The 11,052-nt window shown below is 42.6% G+C and overlaps 1 protein-coding gene across 2 annotated transcripts in view; it reads left to right on the top strand.

Moving 5' to 3' along the window:
* Positions 1-10,771, top strand: part of ldlrap1b (low density lipoprotein receptor adaptor protein 1b) — a 32,476-nt gene extending 21,705 nt beyond the window's left edge. Inside the window, exons 6-9 of one of the 2 annotated variants that reach the window (XM_071471265.1) lie at positions 3,757-3,852; positions 6,273-6,367; positions 6,808-6,842; positions 9,347-9,540. In XM_071471265.1, the coding sequence (XP_071327366.1) occupies positions 3,757-3,852; positions 6,273-6,367; positions 6,808-6,842; positions 9,347-9,491 (371 nt within the window). In that variant the 3' untranslated portion in view covers positions 9,492-9,540. Of the gene's footprint in view, positions 1-3,756; positions 3,853-6,272; positions 6,407-6,807; positions 6,843-9,346 lie in introns of both variants that reach the window. The other variant, XM_071471264.1, reaches the window with a different exon arrangement.
* The last annotated feature ends 281 nt before the right edge of the window (positions 10,772-11,052 follow it).

Below are 11,052 nucleotides of genomic sequence, written 5' to 3' on the forward strand. Positions count from 1 at the left end.
AAGGACGGTGTCACACACATTCTTTTGTACAGCTCAGCAGAACATGCGTGTAATTTACTGCATGTGTGACTCCAGTGTAAATGAGCAGTTCCTGCCACATAATATTGGTTTCAGCATCAACCCCCCCCCCCCCCCCCCCCCCCCCCCAATGTATCATCCTCATCTTTTACATGCATGTTGCTATGTAGGTGCTCTTTGAATTTTGTGATTATCCATTGTTGCTGTCCGTCTTGTTTTGCACCTGGCACCTTAATCCCCCTCACCCCACACCCGTCGAGTTATTTTATTCTCTCCTCCCCCCATAGCCCAGCACTTGCTTCTGTTTATTATGAGGACTGAAGACGAGGAGAGCAAAGGAAACGGGGGGGATGGGGATCAGGAGAGAGGGCAGGAGAGGATGAAAGGCGGGGCAGAGAGGGGTGTTGGGATGGCGAGTGTGTAAGAGAGAAAGGAAAATGATTGTATGCATGTGTCAGTGGGAGCTCAGCCCCCTGACAGATTCAATGTCAGTGCCATTGATTCTGTCTCATGCGAAGGCGAGCTTATTTATTCAGTCCTTCAGAGACACACACTCGCTGTATGAAAATTCCAACTGCCTCTTTCATTCACTCCACATTTCTACTCCGTCTTCTTGTTCTGCTGTGGTGTTTAAGAATGTTTTAATGTGTGCATCTTTCCATTTTGGGGGTGGATTATTTTTTTTCCAAGATCAAGGCCACAGGCCCCCTGCCTCCCGCCTCTTCGTTTGGCTGTTTGTATTTTGGAGCTGAATATAAAATCTGCAAATTAGCGCACACGGCCTCCTCCCTCTTTAACCTTACTCTTTTTCTGTAACACTTTACCGCTACAGCTTTTCCCCCCCTTTCTTGCCGTTGTTAACCTCTCCGTGTCTCCATTTTCTAGGTGGGTGTAGTGTCTCTTTTAATTTGCAGAGCTGCTTTCTTCTAGTTCAGTAGGGTCTCACTGATGAAGTAGAGCTGATGCCTAGTTGGTGGGAGGTTATGGAGGGGAAAGGAGGAATCTGTTTTTTCAAAAAGAAGTAGTGGCATTCTCTTGTGGCACTGAAGAAGAAAGTGAGATCGGGAGAAGAAAAAAAAATCCTTTTGAGTCTGTTTCATTAAAGTTAGAAGACTCCAGAGGATCAGGGCAGGAAGAAGGGGTATCTACTGTATATCTGTCTAGTTTGCAGCATCTGTTTTTTTTTTTTTTGTTTTTTTTTAAGCCTCCCCTCCACCACCCACAGTGGTTCTCCACAGACCACCACACATTCCTGACCTACATTCCTCCGTATATTACAGCTCCCGTCTCTGTTCATACATCTGTGTTGATAGAAAATTCCCTGTAAACACTGCATCTAGCTTTGAACTTGCATATCTGAAGTTGGTTCCATGTTTAGCAGGAGTTTGATGCTGCAGTCAGACTGAAAACTACACACTGGAAAGGCCGTGGGGAGAGAACGGGTGCTTGGGGACATTGTTGAAACGCTGCCATCACTAAGCTACCTGGGCTCATGGGAAATGAGATGAATTTTTTTTTTTTTTTCAGACTAAGGATGGTGATGAAATAAAAACAGCGTCTTGCCGTGAACAGGTCTCTTTAGGACAGACAGAAATGGACATTTAATCTCCAGCCATGCAGTTAGAGTGGGTCAGCATCTTGGCCCCTCAGGGAGTTATCACACTAGTGCAGAAGGTCTTGTGTTTTACTGGCGTCTTGATTTGTTTGCATCAGCCCTAACCTTTGCTTCACGGGGAAGAGAGTTAAGGCAGAGGTGGGTGTTGGCGCTCATTTGTGAGTAAACTCAGGGTCGTTAGTCATTCAAAACAAATTAATTGTATTTATCAAGTGTCGCAGAGTGGCGAATCGCCGCCCAGAACTTCTAATATGTTTTTTTTTTTTTATCATACTTTTAGTAACGTGAGTAGAACCATGTGGAGGTGTGCAATGATTTTAAATGAAGACAGAAACCGCAATAAAATTTTCCAATTTTTCATCTTCCCATTTTGCAATACATAGCAAAACCGAGGTATGAAACAAACTGTGATTCAAAAACTGAGGTCTGGACTGAAGCATAGATTCGGAGAATTGTTACACTCCTATTAGGAAATCATTTCTGTCTCTGCTGATATTTGAGAGAGCTCCAGAGGAGTTCTCTTTCAAGCTGCCAAGAGATTGTGTTCACACAGAGATATTCACTGAGAGGAGAGATATTTTGGGAATGCTTGATGATGATGATGATGATGATGATGATGATGATGATGATGATGATGATGATGATGATGATGATAATAATAATAATAATGAGCTTATAGAAAGATTGTTTTTACAAAATCAGAATAAAATGTGAGACTGACCTTGTGTTGGATGCACAGGAAAACGCACGCTGACCCTGCAGAAACTGTCGTCCTCTCAACATCACACTTGCTCCACAAAATGCAGCTGCAACCATGACTCTGTCAAACCCAACAGTTTCGAAAGTAATAAATAAAACTTTGTCGATGCAGACAGGAAATAAGGGGATAGAAGGAAGGATATAATATGAAACAAAGGTCCACAGCCGTAATTGAACCATGAATGCTACAGTTATGTGGTTTGCGCCTGAGCTATGATATTTGAAAGAAGAGGATACACTGTAACAATATTCTGTATGTTCGTATTGTTACAGTGCATTTCCTAAGACTGTCTGTTAAAAGGTGAATTGAACAGTAGGAACAGAGAGTTCATGTTCTTCATGTAGTGATGTACCACAACGCTCAGTGGGTTTGCAACATGTTCCTGTGCAAATTGTGCAAGATGTAGAACTGTTATGGGAACTGTGAAACTATGTGGTTGAATGGGGCTGATTTCATGCAGATGAGGTTCAAATGACCTCCTGTTTCAACGTATTTACTAGGCCACATTTATTTTTTACACCCTACTTAATGTAAATATCATCGTATGATTAATCATCCTATTAATAGCCTTAGAGGTTTACCTATGTTATTTACTCATTCACATAAAACCGCACTTCAAATTATACCTGTAATATTTCAAAGCACAACTGTCAGAGTGCTACAGTGCCTCATGATTATATTACTTTTGAATCTGTGTATCACATCTCACTCCGTCAGAGCAGAAGTCTTGGTTTCTTGCTGAAAATAAGTGTAGGACGATCCATCAATTAGCCTCAGGACCCATCCTGAAGAAGTGCTTTTAGTCCGAGATTAACTTTCAGCACAATTCCTAGGAGTATCTCTGACATGCTTGATAAATACTCCACTAGACCAGAGTGTAACAGAGCAGTGTTGTACAGGAAATACAATGAAAGCTGTTTTCAGTTGCACTTAGTAACCTGCACTGTGTTTTAAACCACTTTCTTCGCAGGTGAGAATGTTTACAGCGAGCAAAGCCTATTATCCATCTGACCCAGATGCCATGCCCACTCTGTTTGAATGCTGCTGTACTTACCGCTGCGTAAAATATGAAGTGTGTTACTTTGTTTGAAGCCCAGACAGGCCTTTTAGGTTTCTGCTGATGGATGGTTTGAGTAATGGCCTTAACCTGTACGTGCCAAGTTGCTGCTGCCAATTTGTTTACACACATTATATGCTTGCTTAGTGTAACATTTTAATACACACGTTTTCAGTTGCCAGAAAAGTAAACAGTTCCTTTTAGCAGCTGCGAGGGCATTCACCCAGCGGTTACAAGTTTCTGAATCATTCCCATGCTTCTTTTCTCTTTTTGTCTTCCTCTACCCCTCGCTGTACCCCCACACAGAAAAAGAGAAGCGAGTGAAGTTGGGTTCAGACGGGGAAGGAGCCAGCAACTCTCAGTCGGAGAGCTCGGCCAGCCTGGGCAGCCTGAAGGGAGGAGGTGAGTCATGTCACCCATCATCACACCCCACCCCCCCACCCCTCTCACCCTCTCTGTCACTGCAGTCGTAGCCTCAGGGGAAGGAAGAGTACTCAGCCACTTGTCAAAGGTTGGCCTATATTAAGGCTGCAGGTCAGCTGACAGTCACACAATCTGCATTCTGGTTATTCTTTCTCACTAACAGTCAACAGCAAATGACATTTTTAGGTGATTATGTATGATGATAATGGTAATGATAATGCTCTCTTTAATTTGAAAATATTAAGCCCCCCCCGCTGTGTTGTGGATCTGTTAAAAACAAATCGAGGTTCAGTGATCCCCTTGACATTTCATGATAATAGAGAACTGTTCATGATGGACACACAGTCATTTTCTGTCTGACTTTGTTTGTGTAAAAAGCATGAAAGAGGCCTACATTTTCTGTGACCCCCATGGTTCCATCAGATCTACCAAAATTCCTCCACTTAAGACTCAGTTCATGCCTTCGAAACATGTTGTTGACATCCACTGAGCCAGACGACCTCAAGGCATGATTAGCTCCACGTATTGTCCACAGCCTAAGATGAAATCGGATGAGGAGCATCCTCTTGCCAGTGGCTCAATGTCTGTACACTTATTCCTCATAATGCTTTCTTCTTTGTTTGTTTGTGCTTGTGCATGCCCTTTTCCTGTCACATTTTCAACGCCAGCGGCCACTGTTAGAGCTTCCCCTGATCTTTTTTGTCCTGGAGGCTTCAGTTTGAGACAGAGGCAGTGTTTTTTTTTTCCTACATCTGAAAACATCAGCTTTGTACTGAGCTTCCTCCCCTGCCCGGCCAGGCGGCCTCCAGCCAGAGAGGGATCTCTCTAAATCTGCTCTGATACTTTATCTGAGGCTGTGGCCCTGGATGTGCAGCATTTTATGAGCGACACAGGTTTTAAGGATGATCCCCAGTGAGAAGACTCAACAGAGTCGGACTTGGAAACAGATTCTAGGAACATAGAGGCTTGGTGTGCGTTTTTGGACTAACATCATCCCACTCACCATTCTGTGGGTCATTTAGCTGCCAGTGCACTGGATTTCTGTAAAGCAAATTGGTGTAATTGTACAGCAGAGTAATACACAGTGCTGCAGAGGCTTCGGAGTGCATTTCTCTCCTGACAGGTTTTCACTGTCAGCCCTAAAGCAGTGATTGGGGACAGCAGAGTTTTAGAGCTATCAGAAGGTTACATTTATGTACCCTTCACTGTGGCTAATCAAATGGCATGCCACTGAGTCAGAGGGAGTCTGAGCTTCAGTGGTGTTGTCAGGCATGATTCAGCTTTATTCAGGAGACATGATACTCTGAACTCCCTCCCGGCGCCAGGCCTCCTGCAGTGGATACAAAATATAATGCCACTTCTTCCTGTGTTTGGTTGTTTTCCTGCCTGACCCTCCTCCTGTGCGTGTGCCATCACTGATTTTGTCCGACCAGCAATCCAAAAACCAAAAGACATTTCATTTACTGTCATTAATGACTAAGATAAGCAGCAAATTGAACTTGAAAAATACCTGAAATGATTAAACGGTCAAATCACATCAAAATAGTTGTTGATTAATTTTCTTTCAATCAATTAATTGACTAATTGCTGCAGCTCCAGTGAAATGTGTCGACAGGGTGTCTGCTCCCAATGCCCAAGCTTCAGGGCATTACCATCAGACGAGCCTTGAGCCTCCCTCTTTTTCCACATGAATGACAGTCCCACAATATTGCCTTCTTGATAACAGCAGAACACTCTGAACACCTTTGAGCCGGTGTTGACAGAGGACAGGTTGAAGGGAATTACTTTTGCGTGCTGACTCAGTTGTTTATGAACCAGTCTTTTGAGGACTATAGATGTTGAGGAAAAGGTCGGTTAAGGATAGCAGAGCTTCAGCATCGGACTGCGTGATTCACAGGGTAAAGGTGTGCTGGCATCGGACGGATCACTGAGGTTTTTACTGTCCTCAGTGGACCACATTAGCCTAAAGACCAGTCAGAAATTAGAGTAGACGCATGTTATTGACACACATTTATCATTAGGCAGGCCATTACAAACCAATACTGTTACAGATCAGCGGAGTCACTGTGCTTAGACGTGCAAGTCAGGGGGTTACTGCATGCTCACTTATCAAAAAGTGACAATCCACAGATGGCTGCATAATGAGATACATTAGAGGGAAAGTGGACCTCAATGAATAGCATGGCGTTATACTTGGCGCATGCATACTGCTGTTTACTGTTGCATGAGGCAATGATAATCACAGGAGCCGATCAAATGGTTATTACGACTCCACTTCACTGTGCGTTCTTAAAACTACATTGGAAGTGAATGTAATGGGAGATTTGAAAGGTTGCACGTGAATTTTGATGCATTTGTATGTATTTTCTCAAATCTTGCCTATCTGTTTCCTGTTGCAGAGGTAGCCACGGGGAAACTTCTAGACTTGGCCGAGGGAGCCAACGTGGCACAGGTCCACTCAGGAACAAAGCAGGCTGAATCGGACCCCTTTATGGTGCATAATCACGCAACAGAGAACAACAATACTGTATGGGTAAGACACGAGTCAGGCTGGACAGTGAGTTTCAGCTGTTTAAGCTAGATAAGATAGGAGGAGAGAGATACCATGCAGGAAACAGTGATTAATCAGGGAAAGTGCCTGGTGATGTACTGTACCCGCTGTATTCAAAGGAGTGGACTCTGCAGCTGCACTGCTGCTGCACTGAGTTAGACAATAGCCCATTGAACAGAACTGACTTTATCAAATGGTCACATAGCTGAAGAGGGTGTGGGGCTACAAGTAGCCCAGACTGACCTCCCAAGGACGTTGTAGGTTAGAGGAAAAGTGGACAAAGGTGACTGTGTTCATGAGTGCGTGTATTAACATCTCATCTGTACAAAGTGCTCATTTATCATCACTTAACTTTAACCAAATGTGTATGCTCTCTGTGGCAGGAGTTGGAGGACGGTCTGGACGAGGCTTTCTCAAGGTGAGCACCAGTGTGGACATAGGTTTTCCGCTAAAGCCCGGTGTCTGCTAAACAGCCACACAAGCCGCTGTTCTGCAAATAGCCGCCTGTGGTTTGGGCTCCCCTTGTAATAAGCGCTGCCTCTCCCTCTGCTCGGCTCACCCTGGTGCACTCCCACAGACAAGAGACAGGCTCAGTTTACAGGCCCTGGCACAGCCGACACCCTGCCTGAGTCATGTTGCTTTTGTGGGCTCAGTTTGCCATCATCTCAGGCCCACACACTGATTTCATGAGAAGCCTGTGATTACCAGTGGGTGCTGCTGAGGGACACATTGCTTGGTGTTTATATCGCAAAACCATAGGAAAGTAACTTAATATGCAGTTTGAGGATAAAAACTAGGGTAAAAAGAGTAGGTCTCATAATTTTCTGGTTTAAAGTTGAAAGGAAAATCCATTGTCAGTGCTGTTTGGAAGTCCTTAAGCTCTGTCTGCGTCGTCAACAGACTAATCAGAATGGAGCTGGAGTCTAGTGTGATTAATGTTTCAATGTGGTGCGTATCGGCAGCACTCAGATAAGCTGCGGTGGTCTGCTGTCAGGTTGCACGGTGCAGCTGTTTACAGCTATTTGTTCCAGACTGCCATAAAGACTCATTCAATCCTATATTAGTGCATTCATTTCCTCTGGCTCCGCTTTTCATTCCCTCTGCTAATTCAACAGCGGTCGTCTTATTCTTTCACTTCCATTTAGTGAAGGGCAGAATGGGCTCCACAGTCTCTGTGATCAAACATTAAGAGGCCATTTTCGCCCTATTATCAGATGATTATTTGTCTGCACACACTGTAATTACACCCTAATGCCGTTAATCTCCCGCTCTGTGATTAATGAGGATGCTGCCAGCATAAACACAGATGCATCCATGTGTAGATTTCTGGACTTCAAGGAAGTTCAGGGGCCCGAGGGCCAGGTTGATGTCTTTTTCCTTGAGCAGAAGCAGAGGCAACAAGAGACAATTAATGATTCTGTGAATGAGAATATTACAGGATGACAGTGTCTGTGTTATCTTCATGCTACCTGATAGTTGGTGCGTGGATTTAAATAAACTCTGGATTAATGGCTGGTTTATAGTTACACAACATAAGTGTGCATCGTTATCTCTGTACTTTCTGAGTGAGCGTCCCCATAATAAAGACTTTAAACAGCTGAGATTAGTGGTCAGAGGGTGTAACTTATATTAAGCTTGAGAAACAGTTACAACTTTGAGACTACGAAAGATTTTTTCTTATCCTTCATGCTGTTTGAGTCATGGATGATACCGTCCTGAATTTGATCCAAGAACTCAGGAGATCATGTAACAGGCAGCAAACTGTGGAAATTATAAAAACATCTGCTCCTTCACTGCAACAGCACAATACCACAGTTTTATTCTTAGGTTCAAAGTGTCTGTTCCTAAATTTGATTCTTCCTTTTTATTTTTTGATGAGTGGCAGTAATGGTACTTTTTTTTGCCATGAACTGCAGATACATTCATGATAATTTTCTTTGCTATTTGAGAGACTGCACTGCCACCTGCTGGCTTCAGATGCAAACGCCTCTGAAGGTCCTGGTTATCATAAAGAGGAAAAAAACAATATGATATATATGTTTTCTGACATGCAAAGAGAAAATGGGTCTGTGGTGGGTTTATGGTCGTCAGTAAGTCAACTCTAGCCACAAGCATTTGGACGTGAAGTCAAACTGTCCGTCCACTTTATCTGAAGAGTTGGGAGTTGAAGTGTTGCCTGACTTGTGATGTTTCCTTTGCACCCCCAGCCACAGTCTGGATAGCTTTGAATCCTACTCAGGTAACATCATCATATATGGATGTAGTCACTTCACCTCATTCTCCCCCAGTCAACCCAACATTCAAGCCTGCTCATCTGCCTGGATGTCAGATTATTTAAGACACATGTAGTTTCACATTTTCTTTTAAGGCCATAAACCATTAACATAGTTCAGAACCTTTGTTTGACTCACTGAAAGGGGGGAAACCCCCTCCCACTGTCATTCACAGTTTGATCATAAGACGAGGCGCTGGTTAGTCCTGCTGTGTGTCCACGTCTTCATCACAAATGTTTTCTGTGCCTCTGCCTCACACTCATCAGCTTTGCACTCTGTTAGTGCCACGACACTGAACGAGTCCTGATGAATGTAAACAGTGTGTGTTCTGTGTGCACTGCAGGTCTAATGTGTGTGGTGTAGTGTTGTATGATGATGGCTTGCCATTATTAGTTCACAGAGGGAATCATTTTATTGCCACATCTGGCCACATGTCACTTTGCTTCATGATACTTTTCATTACAAATAGAACCACTCTGTTTAGAATCCATGTTTATGTCCATGCATTGTGCACACTCTGTACCTATCATTGTTCACAAGCTTTTTAATTGTAAAGAATTGTTACTTGTCATAAAAAATAATTTGGTCATTACCCAGGTTTCATCAAAGCAGTTACTAATAAACTGTCTCTTTTCCTCTGCTCCTGCAGACTCGCTGAGTCTCGCACTAACCCCCAGGTCCTGGACATTGGGGTAAACCCTCAGGACTTCAACACTGAAGAGTGCCTGTCCCCAGGCAAATGGGACCAAGAGGACACAGACTTCACTGCACAAAAAGACACTTTTGGGTGCTAATGTGAAGCCTTCACCAAGAAGGGAAAAACAGGGAAAGATGAGGAGAAAAGGTGGAAAAAGAAGAAAAGTAACAAAACCGACATTTGTAACATCAGTGAGGTTTCCCACCTTCTCGCTGCTGCCAAATCCTCTCAGTGGGGCAGTCTAGTGGCTCTCTGATGCTCCGGCATCTACACAGCCAGAGGAGGACGACATGAGCAGGCTGCTCACAGAACAGGCCAAAGCAATACAAACCAATTTCTCCTTTTCTATGGAAAAACATGCAGTTATTTAATGTTTGTTACAGTCAGTGTATTACTTCCTTTTTGTGTCTGTTTACCTGTTCACTGTTTGTAATGTTTGGTATGTGCTTGTATACATTGTGCACAGAAAGTGTGTGTGTGTGTGTGTGTGGGGGGGGGGGGAGATACACAGTATATAAATGTACAAACTGATATATGAGAATCATGAGGATCTGAGTGTGGAACTGTTCATTAATTGAGTTAAAGGTCAACAAGGGTGCTGTCGCATTTTATTCACTTAGAGTTGGAGAAATGTAACTGGATTAGAGGCTAAAACTCACTGGTGAAGACCACTGATGCTCCAGTTCTAATATTCTGCAAAGCTGTTAAGTTACTACCTATATGCTTCAAGGTATCAGCCTTTCGTTAGCCAACAAAGCTTTAAAAAAAAAAAAAAAAAGTGTGTATGTGTTGGTCAAAGAGTGTTTGTGTGAATAATGGATGAGAACAAAGTGACAATCTTTTTTTTTTCTTTTTTCTAATGCAAAATCTATTTTTGCACTCAGCATTCATCCATTTTTAAAAGCACACATTTCATGTAAGGGAATTTAATGTCAAATGCATCAAACTCTTTATTTAGGCTGATATGCAGTGCCTCTATTCACTCACCCCCTTGCATTTTTTCATCTTTTGTTGTTTAACTTTCAATCACAGTGAATTCGCGATGCTGCGGGGGCTGAAATGTTCAAGGATCAGGGACAAGACTTGAATAGGAAGTTGTTTTGTTTGACTTTAACATCGGTCCTTTCTTTGATCAAGTCAGCAAGCCTCATTAATAAACTGTGATTCATAGCTGAACAAACAAAATGTGAAGTCCAAGAGGTTGAGTATGTTAATTATTGGCGATCTACCCCTGTTTGTTAAATTATAATGTTACATTTGTTAGTTTACTGTTTTTTTCTGGGTATGGTTCCCTGTGTTATTTTTGACATTTTGGTTATGTATGAATATAATTTAATTCATTAATTTACATAAATTTCAATAAAAGCAAAATATGTATGTGTATGATGTTTATTTCAAAATCAGATTGTTCTAACTCTAATGTACATCTAATCCTAAAAGCCTTATTATATCATTGTTACAGCTCTTCATTCAGTTAGTCTCAGTGGTGTGATGCAATGTAAAAAGTTATTTTTTTAACAGCATCGATCCATTCAACAGAAGCAAATATCACACAGACAAACTATTTTAATGTGTTATGTCAAGTTCAAAACAACTCATTACTTTTTTGTTTTTTTGGGTAACAACGTGCACAGTTAAGGGCACTCAAACAACCATAC

Source organism: Trachinotus anak, unplaced genomic scaffold (assembly GCF_046630095.1).
Source record: "Trachinotus anak isolate AG129_WGS33_773 ecotype Australia unplaced genomic scaffold, CSIRO_AGI_Tana_v1 ptg000033l, whole genome shotgun sequence".
In the NCBI taxonomy this organism is placed as follows: Eukaryota; Metazoa; Chordata; class Actinopteri; order Carangiformes; family Carangidae; genus Trachinotus; species Trachinotus anak.